Source organism: Panicum virgatum, chromosome 9K, assembly GCF_016808335.1.
Source record: "Panicum virgatum strain AP13 chromosome 9K, P.virgatum_v5, whole genome shotgun sequence".
Lineage (NCBI taxonomy): Eukaryota > Viridiplantae > Streptophyta > Magnoliopsida > Poales > Poaceae > Panicum > Panicum virgatum.
The window spans coordinates 63,658,777-63,682,615 of NC_053144.1; the positions used below are offsets into that span (position 1 = coordinate 63,658,777).

The 23,839-nt window shown below is 53.3% G+C and overlaps 2 protein-coding genes across 2 annotated transcripts; one reads left to right on the plus strand and one right to left on the minus strand.

Moving 5' to 3' along the window:
• The first annotated feature begins 1,041 nt into the window (after positions 1-1,041).
• Positions 1,042-1,779, plus strand: LOC120648221 (probable BOI-related E3 ubiquitin-protein ligase 2). The gene has a single exon (XM_039924955.1). It carries the CDS (start codon positions 1,140-1,142, stop codon positions 1,722-1,724), a length of 585 nt encoding a protein of 194 aa, XP_039780889.1. The 5' UTR covers positions 1,042-1,139; the 3' UTR covers positions 1,725-1,779.
• Positions 1,780-3,586: 1,807 nt separating this feature from the next.
• LOC120646924 (probable protein phosphatase 2C 29) lies at positions 3,587-5,473 on the minus strand. The gene is made up of 2 exons (XM_039923457.1): positions 4,916-5,473; positions 3,587-4,744 (listed from the first exon to the last, which is right to left on the minus strand). Exons 1-2 carry the CDS (start codon positions 5,217-5,219, stop codon positions 3,846-3,848), a joined length of 1,203 nt encoding a protein of 400 aa, XP_039779391.1. The 5' UTR covers positions 5,220-5,473; the 3' UTR covers positions 3,587-3,845.
• Positions 5,474-23,839: the final 18,366 nt, after the last annotated feature.

Genomic DNA, 23,839 nt, shown 5'->3' on the forward strand with positions numbered 1-23,839 from the left:
GTAGCACTTTCGTTTGTATTTGATAATTATTGTCCCGTCATGGGTTAACTAGGCTCAAAAGATTCGTCTCGCAAATTACAATCTAACTGTGTAATTAGTTATTTTATTTAGCTACATTTAATACTTCATACATGCGTTGAAACATTCGATGTGACGGGAAATCTTATAAAGTTTTAGAATTTCGACCGATCGATCTGTCAGGATTCGGGTCTTCAGGACCTCTGTCTGTCCCCACGAGGCTCGTTCAGACGTTACAGGTTTGCAGACTCCTCCGTCCTTTTCCTACTCTGAACCTTCTCTCGCACCCGTCGCCGCCTGCAATTTCCATGAAGAAAACGCCAAGCCAGGGCGTGACACACACGGCGACGGCGACCGCCGCGCAAGCAGCCCCCAAATCGAGTTAATTCCCTGAATGCCATCAAAATTTAAGGCACTTCCTTGAATGCCATCAAAATTTAGGCTATCCCTTCATTGCCACTAAAATTTTATTCTAATCCTCTCAATGCCATTTTCGTTAGATTTCGGATGGAAACCGTAAAATCACTGTACAAATACGTTAAACTTCGATCTGTCTAATTTGTTTGTTCCGTTCCTACCCCGACGCCAACGCCCGCCCGCACTCCCCCCTCCACCTCTTCGGGTGTGCCGCCCACCCCTCCCCCCTTCGGATCGCGGCGCAGGAGGGCGACGCACCCCCACCGCTAGGAGCCCGCACTCCCCCGCCGCCACCCCTTCGGATCGCGTTGCAGGAGGGCGGCGCGCACGCGCCCCCGCCGCCAGGAGCCCCCCGCGCCAGCACCGCGGTCGATCCGCGCGCCGACGACGCGGCGCCAGGAGGGCGTTGCGCGCGGACCCACCCCCGCCAGGAGGCCCCCGCGTTGCGCTGCAGGAGGGCGGCGCAGGAGGGCGACGCGCCCCCGCTGCCAGGAGCCCCCCCCACACGCTCGTCGCCGTCGATCCGCGCGCCAGCTCTGCGCCAGCACCGCCGATCCGCGCACCAGCCCGCCGGCGGCGGGGATGCAGGGGCTGGCGCCGCTGCCGGTGCCAGGGGCGACCGGAGACGACGCGCGGAGCAGGGCGGCGGCACACCCCGGCGCTGCTGGCCGCCGCCCCGCGGCGGCAGGGCGCCCGTGCTGCGGATGGGCGCCGAGTGCCAGGCGTGGATGGGCGTCGCCAGGAGCCACGAGGCCGTCGTCGCGGGCCTCCGCGCCACGCTCGACCAGGTCCTCCTCCGGCCGCCCACCAGCTGCGCCGCGGGCGACGGTGGTGGGGCCGAGGACGCGCGGTCGTGCTGCTTCGAGGCGCCGCGGGCGCCGGCCGCGGGCGCCGGCCGCGGGCGACGGCCCTTCGTCGCCACCGTCGTGCAGGTCCTGCGGCGGCGGCGAGGCGCGCGTGCTGCTGCTCCCGTGACGGCCGGAGGAGGACCTGGTCGAGCGTGGCGCGGAGGCCGAGGACGCGCGGTCGTGCTGCTTCGAGGCGGCGCCGCGGGCGACGGCGCTTCGTCGCCACCGTCGTGCAGGTCCTGCGGCGGCGGCGAGGCGCGCGTGCTACTGCTCCCGTGCCGGCACCTGTGCCTGTGCCGCGCGTGCGAGGCCGGCGCGGACGCGTGCCCCGTCTGCGCGGCGGCCAAGAACGCTCGCTCCTTGTCCTGGTCTCCTGAAGCCTACGGCGTCCGTTCGCCCGTCCGTGCGCATGCCAAGAGCCCAAGACCCAAGGGGCAATAACGTCTTTTCATCTAATTTAACAGTCAATCTAACAGCTGACTCACGAAATGGCACTGAGGGGATTGGATTAAAATTTCAGTGGCAATGAGGGGATGGCCTAAATTTTGATGGCATTAAAGGAATTGCCTTAAATTTTGATGGCATTGAGGGAATTAACTCCCCCAAATCCGAACAAACCAGGGCACGTCAGGGTGTTTGTCCGGCCCTCTCGAGGTCAGCGTCAGCCGGCAGGCTCTCATCGAAAGCAACGCATCGTCCTAACAACCTCGACGGATCCAGTCAGGCCTCGTCCAGATGAAACGCAAAAAAAATTTGCGATGAAATCTTATTAATTTGAAGTACTAAATAAAGTTTATTTATAAAACTTTTTGCACAGATGAGTTGTAGATCACGAAACGAATCTAATGATGCTAATTAATTTATGATTAATTCATAATTAGCGGATGGTTACTGTAGCATCACTGTTGCAAATCATGGATTAAGTAGGCTCATTAGATTCGTCTCGCGATTTACAGCTCATCCATGCAAAAAAAAATTTAAATAGATTTCATTTAATACTCTATGTATGTGTCCAAACATTTGATGTGATGTTTTTTTGTTTACAAGGTATACGGGTTGTGATCTGTGCCTCAGACTTTTAGAGGCTTTCTTCTTTTTCCTTCCGGGTGCAGTGCAGATGATCCGGAACGAAGAAGGGAAGGGGGAGAAAATACAGACGCATCTGCTCGGCCTGGTGGGTTTCCGTGCGAGTCCCGACCACCACCGGTCACCAGTCGCGCGTGATGCTAACAGAAACGCACAGGACGAGAGCAGCAAAGGCCAAAGGAAATCTCCGTGCGTGCAGCCGTCTCGGACCCGGTCCGAGTCAACCGGTCAATGGAGACATCGACGGTTTCGTGGTGACAGGATTAGCTTGCGTCCACGACGGGGCCACGCCGTGGGCTCGCCTCTGTCTGCTTCAGGCGAGTGCTCCCCGGTTCAGCAAAGCTCCTTCGCAGCAGCCTTAGCCTAGCCTTTTTCGAGTTCAGAAATTCAGATATGTTCAGACATAAAAAGGAAAAATCCCTAAACGCGTTGACACTGAAGCTATGCTATATCTTGTGGTCTCTGCTGGAGGCTGCGTTCGTTTCGATTGGGAAGAAACTCTGTTGACTGAAAAAGCCACATGTTCCTGTTTTTTTTTTAGGGAAAGCCACATGTTCCTCGTCGAGATGATCCACGGCCGCCAGGACAAAGGCACGGTTTAGTTGAAACGCAAAAAAAAAATTCGAAAGAATCTTACTAATTTGAAGTACTAAATAAAGTCTATTTATAAAACTTTTTGCACAGATGGGTTATAAATCGCGAGACGAATCTAATGATGCTAATTAATCCATAATTAGCAGATGGTTACTGTAGCATTACTGTTGCAAATCATAGATTAAGTAGGCTCATTAGATTCGTCTCGCGATTTACAGCCCATCCATACAAAAAGTTTTATAAATAAACTTCATTTAGTACTTTATGTATGTGTTGAAACATTCGATGTGATGTTTTTTTTATGTTTACGGTGTTTATGGGATGAGAAGCCAAAACCCCCAACCGACTGCCAACAGTTCATGATCAGTTCACGGTCCGTCCACCGTTTCTTGTGATTCGCCAGAGCATCGGTGCCATTACTCCTTTTGACCGAGAGGTCAAGCATTATTAATGCCGGTTGAACCGATCCACGACAGCAGCCGCGCATATTCCAATGCAGACCGGCCCGTCGTCACGACCATGATGACCCGCTGACCGCTGACGAGTGACGGCCGGCTTGGCTGCTTCGCAGCTCACTCGGAACGAACACACCGGAAGAACAGGTAGGATAGGAAGCAGGATCGTTGGAGTGCAGTAGAACATTCACATTCTCTTAAAACAAAAGAAGGAAGGAATAGATGAAGGTTTACAGTTTGCTACACTTGATCGCCACGACACTGTAGTATGTTCGTCTGTTCGATGACACTTCTTTCTTTACAGGCAAATTCTCCTTGAAACGGGATTACGGGAAGCAACTCGATTCACGTACCTCTCGTTTCAAGAGCGAAATAAATCGCATGAACCGAACGAAAGAACAGCACACCAACCAGGATCAGTCTCAACTCAACGCCGCAGGACGGGCCTGGTCGGGTCCTCGTGGTGATGGTCGCCGGCGGGGCTGCAGGAGAACACGTCAACGGGCGCGTAGGTGCCGCCGATGTCCCCGGCGCCGGACCGCGCCGCGCCCCGGCAGCTGTCCAGGAAGAGCACCACGACGGTGATGTCGTCGTGGAAGTGCCGGCGGTGTCCCTTCTCGATGGTCCGGATCTTGTCGTACTTGACCTCCTTCTTCCGCGCCGCCTCCAGCTGCGCGGCGCGCACCAGGCGCATGGCCACGCCCTTCCTTGGGCTGCCCGCCACGATGCCCACCGCGTCGTCGTCGCCGAGCTGCTCCCACAGCCCGTCGGACGCGAAGATGACGAACCGGTCGCCCGGGCGCAGCTCCCGGGTCGTGATCGACGGCACGGCGCTCATCACGGGGCGGCGCAGCGGGAACGGGCACAGCGACTGCTGCAGCATCGGGTTGCCCCGGCACATGTCGGGCCTCTTGAGGTACACGTCGCCGATGGACCGGGACACCTGGATGATGCCCTTGATCCGCCACACGCCGTGGCTGTTGAGCACGATGTGCGAGTCGTCGGGGTGCATCTCCGCCACCTCCCGCCGCACGTCCTCGTCGGCGACGTTGTGGTCCCGGGACAGCCGCTCCGCCACCACCCGCTTGTTCCCCCGGCCGGGGGCGGCGTCGTCGCGGCGGCCGAGCACGGCGCGGGAGTCGCCGAGGTTGGCCACGTAGAGGGTCCCGTTCTCGATGGCGCCCACCAGGCAGCAGGAGCCCACGGACATGATCCGCGGGTGCGCCGGCCACGACTTCTGCACCATGCCCACGAACTCGTCTTCCGTCGCGCCGAAGGCCTTCTGGATCACCTCCGCCGACAGGCCGCCGTTCTCGGCCGCGTAATCTGCAGAAAAAACATCACGACGCGCGCGCAGACATGTCGTCAGAACTCGGAAGACAAGGTTTTGATTTGATCCCGGCCGGGGAGCAGAAATGCAATCGCTGGAGCAAGGACCTGGCTTGAGGAATCGAGAGAGAGCTCATCCATAGATAATCAGGTTCTGGCAGCTCTCACCTTGGATGAGGGAGAAGAGGCGCCTGTTGACGAAGCGCGCGGCCTCGGGCCCGCCGTGGCCGTCGTAGACGCCGACGAGCGTGGCGCCCGGCGCCGAGAGCACCTGCGCCTGGTCCTCGAGCGCCTCGTTAGCCTGCGCCACGGCGATGGAGTAGTCCCCCGACGCGTGCGCCTTGAGGGGCACGTCCCACACCAGCCCGTCCGCCACGCCCCTGCCTCCGCCTCCGCCTCCGCCTCCGCCGCCGCCGCAGCAGCACCCGCCGCCGCCGCCGCCGAACGGCAGCCACCGCCTAAAACCTCCCATGGACAGGAGGAACGCCCGATCTTAGTGTGCGCGATTCACTTGCGGTCACTGCCTCTCCCCGGCGATCGACCCAGAGATGGGTGTGTGGGCGCAAGCGCAAGGCAAGACTGCGACTGCGAGTGGGAGAAACGCAGGGCGTGTGCGGCTGCTGTGGACGGGCGCGCGTGTGTATAGGCGGGCGCGGCCGACGCGGCGCGTCAGGCAGCGCGTGTCCACCGGTGGGCCGCGGGAGCACGGCACGACGGGTGGAAGACGCGTTCTCTCTCCCAACTTTTCCCTCTGCTGGCTTTGGCTTTGGCTCCTTCGGGATCGGGGGGCGGCGTCCGGCTCATCAGAGTAGTCTTTGGTGCTGCAACAGGGAAAAGCTGGCGCGGCCGGTTGCGACGCGGTGTGGGCATGTCGGGCGCCTTTGGCTTTCGAGGAAGATGATGGCGCGCATCTCTATGATGGAGACTACCTCAATTCTCACCTGACGAGACATAGGCCATGTTTAGTTATCATCCATTAAATCCCGTAAACGCAAAAAAAAAACATCACATCGAATATTTCGACACATGTATGAAGTACTAAATGAAATCTATTTACAAAACCTTTTACATGGATGGACTGTAAATCGTGAGACGAATCTAATGAGCCTACTTAATCCGTGATTTGCAATAGCGATGCTACAGTACCATCCGCTAAATATTGATTAATCATGAATTAATTAGCATCATTAGATTCGTCTCGCGATTTACAACTCATCTGTGTAAAAAGTTTTATAAATAGATTTCATTTAGTACTTCAAATTAGTAAAATTCCATCGCAAAATTTTTTTACAAAACATTTAAACACGGCCATAGGTGTAGGACTAGGGCATCTGGACATGGATGCTGTGAGCAACTGCAGAGAGGATTAGGCTCGTCGTGCAGGCTCATGCTGTGTTTAGTTCCAAAAAAACTCCCCCCAAATTCCAAATTTTTCATCACATGGACATCACATTGAAACATTAAATATAGCAAATGACACATGCATGGTGCATTAAATGTAGGTAAATAAAAAAACTAATTGCATAGTTTTGATGTACACGACGAGACGAATCTTTTGAGCCTAGTTAGGTCATGGTAGGACAACAATTACCACAAACAAACGAAAAGTGCTACAATATACTACAGTATCCGATGTGACTTTTCACATCCACTTTTCCCCATCTAAACACACCCTATTTCTACGCATCTGACTGAAAGAAACTTGACAGGATGGATGGACTAGAGATTCGGCCGGGCCCATTTTCATTTGGCACGACCGAGAATAGGTCAATAGGCTGCTAGAAAAAGGAAAGCAAACCACCAGTGGGTTAGACCAATGTTTGATCTTTCAGCTACTAGCTACCTTGGTGATGGGTCTCCTTAACACGGATCTCATTTTTCAAACACCAGCACAGCTAACATCCTGCTACGATTAATGAATGTGCTTTAAACAAAGTTTGCTTTGCTTTATGCCCAACAAGAGTAATAGAAAATGTGCATACATATAACGACAAATAGCAAGGCGAAGACCCTTCCAAAAAGAAAATGACTTTCCTTGGCGTACCCGTCTATTGAAAATTTTTCCATGGGATAAATGCACTCGCTTAGCAGATCACACGTTTGGCCGATTTGAATTTGCATGCATCATGTTAGTTCGTGCTAATAAGTGCCACTTTGTATTAGGATTTGGAAGACTCAAACTTCATAAATTTTTACCAACAATTAGTCAAATCATATGAATGTTTAGTGTAACAACATATTCACGTTTAGCTGGATTTTACAGTCAAATCATATGAATGTTTAGTGTAACAACATATTCACGTTTAACTGGATTTTAATTTTGCATAAGATACTTGTTTCATAGCAATATAAATGAACAAAGCATATTTAAATAATTTCCTCAAATATTCATACAGTCTATAAAAAAAAATGAGAGACTACTATTCTATCTCCTCCAATATATTTATAGCAAAACTTCATTCAATGGCATTGATGCCAATTAATTTTTTCAGTAAAGATTTTTGTTTCATGTTTTTGTGCGTGTGTGTGGGGGAGGGCGGGGGGGGGGGGGGGGGGCATATGCCCGCTCGGACAACTGAAGTTGGAGGAGCTGCGGTCATGCTGCACGGACCCAATAACCATGGCACTCGCATCAGGCGCCACTGTCCGCAATACTGTACTTCCTCTCCCTGCTCAGCCTGGCGGCGGCCGCGGCGGCTACACCCTCTAGGAGCACGATGGCTGCAACGGGCTTGATGAGGATAAAAGTAACAGGTATATATCCCTAAACGCCGGATAAAACTAAATATCATGTGCTTAGCAGATTGGAAGGCCCAACTGACATGTGCCGAGTTACAACTGAACAGCCCGAACGCGGCACAGCCTTGGGGAAATGGCCCCAGGCCGATTCGAAGTCCCACTGAGGGGGGAGCCCGCCCTAACCAAGTTCCGGGAGGGGAACGTTCCGCCCCATCCGACACTCATGGGTGAGGTCTGCCTCGCCTGATCCTCGCGGGGGCTCCCCGATTCGTCCGACCACAGCGGACAAAGGGCCCGTGCCGCCACGTGGCAGCCGACCGACCCAGAGGAAGGAAGAGTGTTTTCGGTCAAAAGGAGGCCCCCGCGTGCAGTCACATTGGGCAAATGGGAGGCCTGACCACCCCACGCCATGATGGATGTCGAGTTGACAAGTCCATCCCGGGGGAGGATGCCGCCCGACCACTCCTCTCAGAAGTCAGCACCGGGGGACGTGCTGACCATCATGATGAAGGACACGACTGATCGACCATCACCTGCAAGTAGCTACGTCATCGGCAGTACACCATCCCCATCCCCGTCCGCCACGACTGGCACAATACCAGGGATGGGGACGGACACCCTCCGTCCAGCGGGGCCATCAGCGGACGTGCGGTGGCATCCCTGTCTCTGCACACGACACGCCTAGAATCGCCCTCCACCGTTCCGCGACCCTCCAGCTCCCCGTTCCTGGGGTCTTCTTCAATTTGCGATGGATTTACTTGTTCACAACAACTGGACTTTGGACTAGAGTGAGGAATACATTGTATGTTGGGTGTGGGTCAGTACCTGCCCTGTGGCCTCTATGCTTTGATCCTAGAAGCTTTGGCTCTTTGACCCTGGAAGCTTTGGCTTGCGGGGATGGTGCTGCTCTAGCTCGGGACAAGGGGGTGCAATGACTTATTTTAGAGACTGATATTCAAGAGTTTTTGAAGCTTTGGAAGGAGGGCGCCAATCAACGCTCAAGGATTGCATCCACAATCAGAGAAACTCGGGATCTTAGCTCTAGTTTTGTTGATTTTTCTATGGCTTTCACAAGCCGTTCTTGGAACCGAGTAGCTCATGTTCTAGCTAAGCAAGTTTCTAGTGATAATAGGCTGGGTGAATGACAGTTATACCGAACCTGTGTGGATCACCTGTTAGCTCCAAATTGTAATTCCGATTGATCTGAGTGAAATCATCAAATCGCAAAAAAAAAGTTGATGAAAGGGTCTCAACTTTTTTTGCGGTGTTACGGCCCTGTTAGCCCCCCTTGGCTCAACCGTTGCTTATTACTACATCTTTAAACCGCAAGACAACGATGAGCTTCAAAGCCAAGTAGGACGCCGGAGTCACACACCGAGCTCAGCTCCAGCCAGGCGGAGCCACTCATCCATTCGTGTCCATGCAATCTGTGTTGTGCTTCTCTTTCTAACCCTGGAATACATCGGACGCAACGCGTAATCCTGAGAACTCATAGAGCGCAACGGCGCGATGTCCGATCGGTGATGGAGGAGAAGGATTCTGACGAGCGCCGAAGGTGGCAGAGCCATAAGAAGGCCTAGCCGATGCCAAGCGCAGTGCTGGCAGTTGCCGTCGTAGCACCACCGGTTTCCGGCTTCCTTCAATTTCATATAGTACCTCGGCAATGATTGGGCTAAGCCGTTGGGCCGGCTACTAGCCCACATAACACCCCAAATCTCTTTCGCTGGGATCGAACATTAGGCTGCCCGCACTGGGTGCTCTAAACCATACGCATCGCATCGTCCAGTATTGGTTTTCAGTAAAAACCGCCATAGCGGCCAACTCTAAAAGCGACTGTATCGTTCCGTATCGAGATCCACGCGCCAAATCGAGTGAGCTTGTAGGAGGAATAGGACGCAACAACGTGGCACGGGGCCTGCAACCCGCGCGCCATCGCAACCACCATCGGCGAGGAGGGGGGAGAGGGAGAGGGAGGGAGGAGAGAAGAGGAAGGGGCGGTGCGCGCCATGACCTCCGTGAGCTCGAGCTCCGCAGAGGTCGTCGAGGCCCGCCGAGGCCCCCATGGGACCGCCGCGCGCCTCCGCCTCGCTGTGGCTGTCCCGCGATTCCTGCGCGTTCTCCATCCCCCACTCGCCATCATCCGTGTCCTCAGCGCCGGCCCGCTAGAAGTGCATCTAGGCCCCTAATGGATTTTGGTGAATTGAATGACAACATGATTAAATGACTAACAGCTTATTTGAGATATCATGAGCAGGAATTTATTTGTATATTAATTTGTGTATTGACTCATGTATCAAGGAATCAAATAAAAGAGAGCTTATTGGACAAAGTCAAGCATGTTGTGATATGAAATGAGAAACAAGTATTCATGCAATGTTGACATATGGTTTCTATTCATGGCTTGACATATTTGAAGCATATTTGAGATATAAATTGTTGAAAGTGTTGATTGCAAGGCTTCATGGAGTAAAGCAAAAAGAAGAAGACATACACACATGAACTATATATATATATATAGGCCTTATATTTGGAAGCTTGCAATATTTGAAATATGGTTATTATTCATGACTACAAAGCAAGACAAGCACGATATGAAGAAAGATAGAAGCATGTGCTCATGAGTTATTCGATGGTTTCTAAATATGGCTTGTCAAAAATTAAGTATGCTTTGTCTAAAGGATCAAAGGTTCATGATTGCAAAGCTAGACAAAGAAATAAAGATACAAGAATGATATATGGACTTCATTGTTGATGTGTAAAGTTTAACTCAACATGGCAAGGGTAAGTGATGAAGAAACCAACCGAGATGACTAGTGCGAGGGACTAAGTAAGCTTTGGTGAAGCGACGGCTTACCATGTGTGCAAGTGCTAAGGTGAAGTGCTAGTATCCGCGGGGTGTTCGAAGTATCATATCCAAGCCTTGATTGAGAGAAGCAATATAATGCATCAAATATTTTATTGGAGTGATTTGAGTATTCAAGGACAGTTTTGCAAAATAATTTGGAGCTCAAGTATGGATTTGCTCAAGAAGATGTTGTGCAATGTTGGTATCCCAAAGTTAAAGAAAATCAATGTATGGCAAAACTGAAACAATTCAAGGCTCAAGTGGATGAAATATGTTTTATATTTAATCTTGAGTATAGGTATGCCATACTATCAAGAGGGATGCAACATTGATTGATTGACTCGGTCAAAAGTGCTCATAGGACACCCAAGTGAGAATCCTGAGAGAAAACCCCCTGAGAACTAACTTTGTGCTACTTGGATGATCAAGTGTTGACTTGGTGGACAAAGTGGAACACATTAACTTGGGTTTGCGCTTCTCTGGCTCGGACCGGTCTGGCCGGTCTGGTTGTAACGACTAGCTAGTTTAAACAGACTGGTCTGACCGGTCTGCACTGACAGTAGCAACGACTAATTTCTGGAAGCAGGGTATTTATACCCCTTTGCCCCCTCTTGCGTGGGCTGCTGGTTCTTTGTCATCCTTTGAGCTTCCTAAAGAAATTTTTTGACCAGCTAGCTCTCCCCAACACTCTTTGTGAGTTGTGCTAACTAGATTGCATATTTTTGGATTGGGTTGAGAGATTGAGCGTGTGTGAGATTGTTGAGCATTGTGAGAGCTGCATTTTGAGCAGCAAGTGAGCAACCATACCTTGAGCACTCGAGATTTGTCAAAGCATTCAAAGTTCACATTTGTTACTCTTGGAGGGTTTCCTCCTAGACGGCTATGCGTCACCGGCTAGCTCCCAATGTTGTGGTGAGTAGCGGCAAGTTTGTGCGGGCGTGATCTTGCCCCCTTGGTGGAAAGGATCAAGATTGTGGAATCGGGGAAGCGGTTGAAAGAGATCCAACTCAAGGGATCGAGTTGAAAGAGACTCACACCCAACGAGTTCCTCAACAGAGACGTAGGATTCACTGTGGCGAATCTGAACTTCGGAAAACAAATTCTTGTGTCTCCATTGTGGGTTGTCTTACTACTTTGAGTTCTAGCATTGTTTTATAATTCCGCATCGATCTACTTTAGTGCGTTGTTTCTGTGTGTGCAGGGACTTGCAATACATTTATAATCACCTGCAGGAACACTACATCTAGTTGTATTAGTGCTAGAGCTCGAGGAGGGGAGAAACTCTGATATTCGTGCAGATTCTGCAAGTGACCGGTCTGACCGGTCACCCAAACCTATCTGACCGGTTTGTCTCTTGGTTCAGCGTCTAAGTATTAGACCGATCTGCCTGACCGGTCCGACCGGTCAGTGGCTGACAGTTTGTTTTAAGTGTTGTAATTTGCAAAATTTATTGAAATGCCTATTCACCCCCACCCCCCTCTAGGCGACATCCGAGGTCCTTTCAATTGGATGCGGTTCCCCTCCCCCGTGTGCTGGTCCGGGTCCGGCGGACAATAGAAGAGGCAACTTCTACCGCCGTGGCAGCATTCCGGCGGGAGTGGACGGCTCTAGAGAGTGAGCGTCAGTGCCTCGGCGACTGGCACATCCGCCTGGAGGAGCGCACAAAGGTCGAGGCCTCCCGTACAGTTGTCGCCCGGTCCGAGCTTGAGGCGACGTTGAGGCCTATAGAAAAGAGCTTCGGAAGGTGTTCGACCGGGAGCTTGCAGCGGCGGGACGGGAGAAAGCCTTGGAGCAGCGGGAGGAGGCTATTGCCAAGGAGGAGGTCAGCCTTGCGGCCCAGCGATCCGAGCTCGAGACTCATAGCCAGGGAATCGAGGTCCGCAGGTAGGAGCTCAATGAACTCTCCGAGTCTCTGCATCGATGGCGCCTGGAGCTGCAGGAGACTGCCAGCCAGCAAGCTGTTGCCGAGATGGACCTTGAGAAGGAGAGGAAGTCCCTTGTACGGCGGGAATCTCTCACCACTAGCATGGAGCGCTCCCTTGAGCACCAGTGCGAGTCTCTAAAGGCCCGCCATGAGAAAGCGGCGCAGAAGGAGGCCTCGCTCCAGGAGAAGACCCGCCAGCTGGAAGCAGCTCAGGCAGCACTGGATGCCCGGGTGCAGGAGGCGGTCCAGGAGGCAGTCCGGAAGCTGCAGGAGGACCAGCACATGGGGGCCCAGCGAATCATCGATTGGGCGGGGGAAGCAAGCTCAGCTCTGGTGCCACTTGGAATGAGTCCAATCCAAGTGGCGGAGCCGCCAGCTTCAATTGTTGATGCCCTCTCGGTGCTGGACTCTGCTTCAGAGAGACTCCGGCGCCTGGATCAGATCCTCATTGGCCACCTCGAAGCCGAGTACCGTGAGCTATGCTGGATGGTGGCGGAGTACATTTTGACCTGCCTCTGGAGCCACAACCCTGCCATCTCACTAGCCCCTGTTGTTGATGGTCTAGTGGCGGAGACGGAAGCCTCCGCCCGGGAGAGCGTGCAGGAGGTCGTCGACTTTGTTGCTGCTTATTTCAAGCGGGAGCCTGCAGATTCCTGAGTGGCGTACCTGCAAAATGACAGGGGACCGCTGGACCATCGTACCAGTAGAACCTTCATTTGTTTTGTGTATGTAAAAATACAGTATTCGTTGAAGTTTAGTAGAAAAATTTTCAACTTAGCTACTTGCTCATTCGCTTTGGTTTGTCGTATGCAGCACAGCGGCGCCCTGGCCCCCTGGTAGATAGGTTCGATTGTTGGAAACTATCTGCCATCTGAGACGGACCTTTGGTCTGCATGGAGTCGAAAACAGATGCTCCGGACCCCCTGGTAGGCAGGCTCAATGGTTTAGGCTAGCTACCACCAGTTAAGGCTTATCCTGCATACCACTCAAAGTCAAAGCTTAGTAGCGGGTCCGCGGAACCTACCCTGAGCCACCCCCCAAGCTTGTATGAGGTCCGGACGTTTGGGTACGCGGGTCCAGGCAGCAGGATGCTTGTTACAGAGTGGTGGAGTGTGTAGGCTTAGGGTACGGAACTAAGCTTAAGCGGCTACACAGGACTCCGGACCACACCAGGAAACAAGCACCTCTTCTTCGGACCTGGTTCCCGACGTTCCGGACCCCTCCTAGCAGTGGGGGAGGTCAGTCTGTCGTACTCGATCCTTTGAGATATGCAACCGGACTTGCTGTGTAGAAGTTAGGAAGCCAACCCTTGAGCTAGAACGAGGTCCGGGCCCCTAATTACCCAGCTCCGGGTACTAGAGCACTCGTTACAGGGTGGTGGAGTGTGTAGGCTTAGGGTACGGAACCAAGCTAAGCGGCTACACAGAACTCCGGAACACCCCAGGAAACGAGCACCCCCTCTCCAGAGTGGGTCCCTAGGGGTCCAGACCCTTCTTCCGGCAGAAAGGGAGTCCGGACCTGTATGGCAGTCCGGCAACTCAATTCGGATCTTGGTTGTAACGACAGGGGTGGAAGTCCACGCGGGGGTTAGAAAGGGAAAAGTTCGTGAATCGAAATGCCAAATAAAATTTGACACAAAGACAGGACTGGGAGCAAATCTTTCCTTTGCAACTTGATATACATGGCTTGCGCGATGGATGTTAGAGGCCGGGTTTATGAGGGCGGACCTCTACCGCTCTGGGCCGCGCGTTAATGCTAGCTGGTGGTACGATGAATGCCAGAGGCTGGGTTTACGAGGACAGACCCCCACCGCTCTGGACCGCACGCTGATTCTATCTTGTTACAAAGGAAAAGTTCATTTCCTGCTCTGTCTAAGCGTAGAACTTACGCAGATGCTCTATGTTCCACGGATTAGGCAGCAGCACTCCTTCTGTGGCAAGGCGGACGCATCCGGGCCGGCATACTTCTGTCACCTTGAAGGGACCCTCCCAGCTGGGGGAGAGTTTATGGAGCCCTACTCGGTTCAGGCTTCGCCTTAGGACCAGGTCCCCAACCCGGAGCTCCCTACTATACACGAACCGTTGATGATAGCGCCTGAGCGCCTAGTTGTAGCGTGCATTTCGGATTGCTACTCGCCATCTTCGTTCGTCAACGAAGTCTACGTCGTCACGCCGCAGTTGTTCCTGCATGGTTTCATCAAAGGCCTGGACCCTTGGTGAGCCCAGGTGGATTTTTGGGGGAAGGCATGCTTCGGCCCCGTAGACCAGGAAGAATGGTGTCTCCCCGGTGGCTCGGCTGGGTGTGGTGTCACACCTAGTTTTAAGGACAAAACCGAATGCATAGCTATATGTATGCCAGGATCAAGTTTCATACATATAGAGACATTATAAGTGAATAATCAGTAACAGTATCACGAAAAAGAGAACTAAAACAAATAAAAGACTATCAGAATTATACAGCTTATCCTGGAAACGAAGGCTCCAAACTTCACAGGCAATCGACTGGGGGTTGCGTACGCCTAGAACTCAGCAACATCTTCAAAAGACTTCACAACAACTTTTCCTTCTGAGCAGCAGTAAGCAAGGGTGAGTACACTTATGGTTGGTACTCAGCAAGGCCACAAGAAATAACCAAAAAGTGATTTAAATCCATCTTTAAGTTATTCATCATGTGAGGGTCCAAGCCGCTCTTGACCGTGAGCACGGCTAACCGGTTAGTTTTAACTCTGCAGAGGTTGTACACTTTCACCACAATTCGTGTAAAAGTTCCGAAGAACTTTGAACCCAACCACGCATATGTGCTGATCAGGCACAATACCACACTTCCGGGGTGTGATTGCATAGGGACGCTAGAGGCCTTTACAAAGAATCCCTATATGTATGTGTTGGTCCCTGCCATTGCGGTCCCTCAGAAGACACAGCTTCCTTCACCCGCTCCACAACACAAACTCATAACCACCAAGCGAAACAACCCCAACACAACATATAGTTCATCTAATTACTTAGCCAAGACCAGAGCCATATAGTATTGTGGTTGTACGGTTTTCTTGGGTGGTTCTCCATGTTCCAATTAATTCAAGTACTCTTGTATATAAGCATAGATAGAAATATGGTTAAGGTCACTTGCCTTTCTCCAACAAAAAGCTACTCTTACTACTCTTCAGCTTTTGCTCACTTGCAATTCTTGATCTTCAATCTTTGAATGGCGATCTTCTACTCGGAACAATCTTCGGGCAAACATACAAAGCAAACAAGAAGATACATCTAAGAACAATACACCAAAATAAAAGAAAGACTTTAAAAGGGCGTACTAAAGGATAGGGGGTCACTGTTACGGTTACGAGAGCGCAAGAAACGCGAAAAATGGAACTAAAACGGCAATTATATAGACTAAACGGTGCTTCAAGGATCTAGTCGCGATTAACTAAAAGGTTAAGGACTAATAGAAAAGATTTGTAAGACACAACAAAGTGTGCTCACAGAGGATAAAAAGGGTATAAAGCTATTGCACATGTCACAAGGATCACGTGAGCGCAAGAATCGCTGAAAACGGAGTTGAAACGTGAAAGATATGGCTAAAACAGTGCACCAAGGACTTGTTTGTGAGAGTTTTGAACTTCCAGGGGCTAGCTTTAAAGAAACCAGGGACTAAAATGAGATTAAACCTAAACTATAGGGGCTAGAAAGCAAAACTAGAGGTTCTGGGCGGCGGGTTAGATTTTAGGAAAAGGCAGGGGCTAAACCAGAAAATAAAGGGCTTCCATGTAAATACTTTTGAACATGTGTGGATTTCGGGTTGATTTTAGGAAGATGGAAGGGCTCTTTTGCAAAATGGACTAGGGTTGACCAGTATCCGCTCAGTTGACCCCGGATTGGATCTAATCTGGACCTTCGGATCTTGATTCGACGGCTCAGGACGGTTGGGGCGAGCGGCGGCGGCGCTGAGCGGCCGGTGGCGTGGCTGGCGGCGGCGCGCGGCGGTGGGATCACCAGAATAGGCGTTCTAGGCGCCTCAGGCTCGATTTGGCTCGGGACCAGGACGGGGAGCACGAGTATGCCACGGCAAACTCAATTTGGGCAGCAGCGCGGGCTAGAACGGGCGGGGTGGATCTCGCAGCGGCGCACGGCGAAGCGACGGCGACGACGAGCGGTTCCAGGCGGAGCAGAGTGAGAAGGAGGGGGAGAACGAGCCCGCGGGCTCCACTACCTCGGCGCGAAGATCCTGGGAGGCTTGAAATCGACAGGGAGCGGCGGAAACAGCGGCGCGGCGGTGACTCCGAGCTCGAGCTCGTCAATGGCGGCGGTGCTAGGGTTTGCGAGGGCGGCTACGGCGGCTGTGTCTCGGTAGGGTTCCCTGGGGGCGCAGCGTTGCTTATATAGGGGTGGGCAACGCCCCTTGGCGTGTGGGCCAAGAAGGCCACAGCGCGGCGTGTGCCGGCCGGACTCAACGGAGTCCCACTCAGCCACGGGAGGAGGACGACCCTGACAGGCGGGGCCCGCTTGTCGGTGGCTGCGGGAGGAGAAGGCCGGGACGGGCTGGGCCGAAGGAAAATAAAAGGTAACGGGCCGGCGATGGGGTTTTGGGCCGCGGGAAGGAAAAAGGAAAAGGAGGGAGAGGGAGATGGGTTGGGCCAACTGAGCTGAAAAGGGGAAGAGGGTAAAGGAAATGCATTTCCATTTTTGAAAGGATTCAAACACATTCAATTCAAATTTGAATTCAAGAATTCAAATTCAAACTGAACAACAAACAATAAAACTATGCAATGACAGCATGAATACATAACCAACAAACAACCTCATTTAATTTAGAAAAAATCAACCAATCTATTTTCTTTTATAATAATTTCCCTGTGAAGAAAATAAATGTTCAGAAAATTTTAAAATTATGAGAAAATTGTTGAATTACTTTTTAATTTTAATCACATCCTAAAATCCAAAAATTTCAGGGTGTGACATGTGGTCCGGTTGTCCCATAGCACGCACGGAAGCTCATCAACACATCTTGCACCATGCTTCTTCAATCAATTGTAGGTGCGGGTCTTGAGTCCCCTGAGGACCTCTGCATTTGCCCTCTCGACCTGTCCATTGCTGCGGGGATGTGCTACAGACGCAAAGCATAGCTGGATGTTGATGTCCTCGCAGTACTCTTGGAAGAGTCTGCTTTTGAATTGGATCCCGTTAACCGCGATAATGCGGTTTGGGACGCCAAATCTGCACACAATGGACTTGAGGAATGTGACTGCTGATCTTTTGGTGATGTTCACCACAGGGGTAATCTCTGGCCACTTTGTGAATTTATCAATGGCGACGTAGAGGAACCGGTACCCGCCGACGGCCCAGGGGAACGGCCCCAGGATATCCACGCCCCATACGGCGAATGGCCATGAGGGCGGGATCATTTGCAGAGCTTGAGCTGGTGTGTATTTTCTTTGCATGGAACTGGCATGTTTTGCAGGACCTTACCAGCTCAGCTGCATCCTGGAGTGCTGTCGGCCAGTAGAAGCCATGCCGAAAGGCCTTACCAACAAGCATGCAAGATGAGGAATGACTTCCACACTCGCCTCCATGGATCTCCGTGAGTAACTCGCGGCCCTCTTCCCGGGAAATGCACCGCATGAGGATACCATTGGCGCCACGGCGGTAGAGATCGTACTATGCGCTCAGCGGCTACATCATCTTCAAGAAGGATGTTGTCTTTCAAGTAGTCCCGGATCTCGGAGATCCATGCATCGGGATTTCCCTGAGTAATTGGGGGTGGCCCTATGAGGTATCCGGGATCCTCGGTAGCACACACGACCCCTGGCGGGCTCCACGGATGGATTGCCACCGGGATCGCTAGCTTCGAGGTGCTAGATCGATCCCCTTCACCCAGTTCGGCAGGCTGGGTGGTAGGTTTCAGCAGCTGTCTTTCGAAGATGCCCTCGGGCACGGGTGCCCAGGTAGATGCTCTCGTGGAGAGGTCATCTGCTGCTGAGTTGAATTCGCGGGGAACATGTTGCAGTTCCAAGGCATCAAAGTCCTTCTCGAGCTTCCTCACATGTATGAGGTATGCTGCGAGCTGGGGATTGTTGCAACTGCACTCCCCTCGGACCTGCTTAATGATCAGCTGAGAATCTCACTTCACCAGGAGCTGCCGGACCCCCATAGACAGGGCTTCTGTCAGGCCAAAGATCAAAACCTCGTACTCTGCCATGTTGTTTGTGGCCTTGAACTCAAGATGCACCATGTACTTCTGTTGATCTCTGTTTGGGTCGATGAGGACCACACCAGCTCCGGCCCACTGCTTGCGGACGGACCCGTCGAAGAAGAGTGTCCAGTGGGGCTTGGTGAAGACTGGTATCCTGACTTTCGGCTCCGGGGGTCCGGCGTTAAGGTCCGGACCCCCAGAATTGCTTGGGGAAGGAGTCCATTCTGCTATGAAATCATCCAGGATTTGGCTTTTGACTGCTTGGCGGGGCTGGAAGTCCAGCTGGAACTCAGCCAACTCTGCTGCCCACTTGGCGATGTTGCCTGTGGCATTGGAGTTGTGTAGGATCGCTCTCAGAGGATAAGAGGTCACTACGACAACTCTGTGCGCTTGGAAATAATGGCACAATTTCCTGGACGCAATAAATATGGCATAGATAAGCTTATGCGTCTCTAGATACCTGACCTTTGCCTCGTGGAGGACTTCGCTGACATAGTAGACTGGCTTCTGGATGGTCCGGACCCTGGCCACCGGGTCCGGCTAGCCCTTGTCCACCACGTCAGGTCCTTCAGACCCCCATGTCCGGGGTTCAGACCTTCAGACAGAGGTTTGGCTGCCGGACCCTCACGTCCGTGGTCCGGCCTATCATCCTTGGCCCGGGGGACCCCGGTGTCCCCTTGGCGGGCTTGCTCAGTCCTCTCGGCCACCAGCACCATGCTGACTGCCTCTGCAGACGCAGCAAGATACAAAAACAACGTCTCACCTGGCTCTGGAGCCACCAATACTGGCAGTGAGGTGAGGTGCTGCTTCAGTTCCTGGAAGGCTTATTCAGCCTCTTCAGTCCAAGAGAATGGACCAGACCTCAACAGCTTGAAGAAGGGGAGAGCCCTCTCTGCCAGCCTTGAAATGAAGCGGCTAAGAGCAGCCAAGGACCTGGTGAGCTTCTGTACGTCCTTGATGCGGCCAGGAGGCCTCATCGCCTCTATCGCCTTGATCTTGGCTGAGTTTGCCTCGATGCCTCGATGTGAGACCAGGAAACCTAGCAGCTTCCCTGCCGAGACGCCGAAAATGCATTTCTCGGGATTTAGCTTCGTGCGCGTGGTGCGCAGTCGGTCGAAGACGAGGGGCAGGTCCTCGACTAGGGTTGACCCTACCTTAGTTTTGACTACGATGTCATCGACATATACCTCAACTATATCTCTAATTAAATTACAGAAAGTTTTGCTCATAGCTCGCACAAACGTGGGTAAGGCATTCCGCAGTCCATATGGCATGACAATATAGCAATAAAGTCCATCCACTGTTACAAAAAGTAGTATGTTTCCTATCCTCCCTAGACATCTGTATCTGGTGGAAACTAGAGTAAGCATCTAAAAAAGACAAAAGGTCACACCCGGAGGTGGAGTCCACAATCTGATCGATACGTGGAAGAGGATAGGGGTCTCTGGGACATGCCTTGTTGAGGCTGGTGTAGTCGATGCACATTCGAAGCTTCCCATTGGCCTTTGGGACGACGATCGGATTGGCCAACCACTCGGGGTGGTGGACCTCCTCGATGAAGCCAGCCTGTAGCAGCTTGCAGACTTCTTCACGGATGAAGTTCTGCCGCTCCACGGACTGCTTCCGAGGTTTCTGGCGTACCGGTTTGGCGTCGGGGTAGATCCTCAGATGGTGATCGATCACTTCCCTGGGGATCCCGGGCATCTGTGACGGTTCCCAGGCGAACACGTCCACCTTTGCCCGGAGGAAAGTGATGAGCGCGTCTTCCTATTTCTCCTCCAGGTTTCCCGCGATGCGGGTGGTCCTGGAGGAGTCCGCTCCGACCTGCACGGTCTTCGCGGGTACATTATACGGATTAGACGGCTGAACCTTAGGTGCCCTTGCAGGCGCCCTGGCTCGCGAGGTGGAGGGGGTATCCTCCTCGGAGCGTGTAGCCTCCGCCGCCAGAGCATGCAGTTTCTCAACTGCAGCGATGGCAGCGGTGCGGTCACCCCGCACGGTGAGGACACCGGCAGGGGATGGCATCTTCAAGACCAAGTACCCGTAGTGGGCAATGGCCATGAAGCGGTAGAGCACCGGCCAGCCAATGATGGCATTGAACGGGAGGTTTACCTCTGCGACGTCGAACTGGACGTTCTCCGTGCGGAAGTTCTCCTCAGTCCCGAGCGCGACCAGTAGAGTGATGCTCCCCAGAGGGAACACCGGGTGTGGGCCCACTCCTGAGAATGGGCGAGAGGGAGCCAGCTTGGACTCCGGGATCTGCAGCTGCTTGAACGCTACATAGCTGATGACGTTGAGGCCAGCCTCGCCGTCGATCAATACGTGATAGAGCCTGATGTTGGCTATGATAGGGACGGTGACTAGAGGTAGTACAGCAACCCCGGCCATATTCTCCGAGCAGTCAGATGGCCCGAAGGAGATGGTGGTGTTCCTCCACCTGTGGTGAGGCGCCGCCCTCGGGACCCCCGGCTTCACCAAGAGGACCTCTCGGCGAAGGGTCTTGACATCTCTCCGGGAGATGAGTTCTGAGCTTCCGCCGTACATCACGTACAACTTCTTGCGGTGCTCGTCCTCGCCAGAGTCGGTGTCGCCATGGCTGTAGACGCCTTTTAGTTCTCGAGCAGGGGATTGGTACCCTAGCCCCTTCTCCACGGCAGCGGCCTCACTGTCGGAGGCTTTCTCCTTGCCAGGCTGCTGGCGAGGAGGGGGTGAGCCGTCCTTGAAGGCCTGCTCACGCCGCCCGCTGACCCGCTTCGCGAGTTTCTGGATCTCACGGCAGTCAGCGGCGCTGTGGCGAGCTGTGGGATGAACTGGGCATGAACCACCATTGCCACCCTACGGGCGCGGGCGCTTGCCATTCGCATTCTGGCCCCCAGCTGCCGCTGCTGCAGCTGGTGCTGCTGCCGCAGCAACCGCAGTTCTTGTTCTTTTTGTTGCCACCGCCCTGGACGGTAGCTCTGGAGCCACCAGCCTCGGCGACTCCGTCTTGGGGGGCTGAGTGACACGCGCGGCCCTCAGCGGCCCTAGCACACTTGTCGCCCAGGGAGAAAAGTGTGGTGACGCCTTCCACCTCGTGTGTCGCCAGTTTCTCGAGCATCTTCTCATCGCGTACTCCCTGACAGAAAGCAGTAATGATAGATGCGTCAGAGATATGAGGAATAGTACCTCGTACCTTGGTGAAGCGCGAGATGAATGCCTGAAGCATCTCTCCAGGTTTCTGCCTCACGGCGTGGAGGTGAGCCTCCACACCATGCTGCTAATAAGCACTGGCAAAGTTCGCCATAAATCTGGCGCAGAGCCCCTCCCAGGACTGAATCGTCCCAGGAGTGAGGTTCATGAGCCAAGTCCGGGCTGCCCCAGTCAAGGCTACATGAAAATAGCTCGCCATGACAGCGTCATTGCCCCTAGCTGCTGTGATGGCTGTGACGTACACCTGCAGGAATTCCGACGGATTAGTGGTACCGTCATACTTCTCCGGCAGTTGTGGACGAAACTTAGACGGCCAGGCCACCGCGCGGAGATGATCCGCGAGCGCGGCACAGCCCACCCCAGCAACCGGGGCAGCCGCTAGTGCCCGGGCGTTTCCCGGGAGCTTGGGTGCCGCTGCATCCAAGTCAGCGTTGAGATTGCAGCTCTCAATGTTGAGGCGGCATTCTCGCGCCCTTTCCACGGAGATGCGGGCGTCCTCACCCGCGCACCTGCGGTCGAGCTCCGCCCGCAGGTCTTCTGTTCGCGCACCCCTCACCGTGGGGGAGCGCACGGATGCCGACGTGCCGCCCTGGCGCCGGTGGTAGGGTACCACCGCAATGCCAGATGGAGGTCGTTGACCAGTCCTTGTGGAACTGGGGGAGGCCTGAGCCAGATGAAGGAGATAGTCAACGTCGTCCCGCCACTGCCTCAGGGCGTCTGGCGGGGCTGCAGCCGGAGGGTTGCAAAGCAACTCCCTAGCTGCCGCCAGCGCCTCGCTGCTCGAAGCATATGAGGGGGCCTTTGACGGGCGCCCTGATTCTCGCTGGCGTGCAACGTTGTAAGGATTACCGGGGTGTCCGACCCTAGAGGGGTGGGGGTGAATAGGGTCGCTAATCGCTTTCTATCCTAGGGCTCAATCTATTTTCATGAGATAAACCTAACACGTCCTACACATGCTAGTTATGACTAAGGTTTATCTATGCTACTCTCTATTTACGCCTAAAAGACTTGCAACCTATAGCCAATCCAAATCAAACTAACTAGGAAAGTAAAGGCACGCAAGATAGAGTAAATGCGAAAACGTAATACGGTAAGTAAAGAGGTAAGGGAGAGAATATGCAAACTCCCATGAAGACACCAAGACACACGATTTAACGTGGTTTGGTTAGGACACCAAGTCCCTCCCTACGTCCACGGCCACTTGTCCAACACGAACAAGTGTGATGCCGAGTCTCTCCGCTTGATCACCGTCTTGCGTTCGCCACCAAGGCTCCCGGCAAGCAAAGGCTAAGTGACCCCAAGTCACCAAGACAAGGCCACCGCCACCATCTCTCTCGAAGCGTCACCCACGGCACCGTCTTCACTATCGGAGCTTCTCACCAAGAGGGGTTTCCTTCCCCGCACAAAGTGTCGTTGCCTCTCCACACCAAGTCGGAGGGTCACACGACGAGTACAATGATTGCTTGCCGCAGCAAGGCTTCTCTCAAGGGAGCTCTCGCAAGAACTAATCCCTATTACAAGCACTAAGCACTCTCACAAGTGTGCTTAAGCCTATATGATGTACAATGATGCTCTATGGTGGTTGGAGATGTTCTTCAAGTGTAGTAAGCTTTCAGCAACTCCAGCCCTAGCAAATGACCCGGCCTTGGGGGTATATATAGGCCACACACCCCAAAAGAGCCGTTGGGAAAAGGCTGACGAAATCCCTTAACGCCGGTTGATCCGACGCTTAGTTTATGTCATCACTGGTTCCTCCTAGGTAGAGAAGGCAGCTCACATATGCCTCCTGGGTGGATGGCATGGGGGGTCCGGGGACCCCCGGCTATCTGCGCCGGGCGCTGCCTTCTCTGGGACACGTGGAGTCACTGGACCCTCCCCCGAGCAGAGAGCAGGTCCGGGGCTGCTGGCCTGGCGAGGTGGACTCCGGACCGCAGGGGTCCGGCTGCTCTGCTCCTCAGCGCGTAGTTTAGGATAACTACGCGAGTCCTTGCCCAGACACAGTTGGAAGGGGTACCCCGGTCCCGAGGTACCGACAGCCATCATCATCTTCACAAACATGTGAGCTGTTGGGTGCCTATCCGCAGAAAATGCTTTTGTAGCATCATTGAACTGCTCTAGAAATTCATAAAGCCATGCAGTGTCCTGCCAGTCTAGTTCACTAGGACAATCTTGAAACTGCTCTACTGCAAATCTGTTGAGGGCTGCTTTG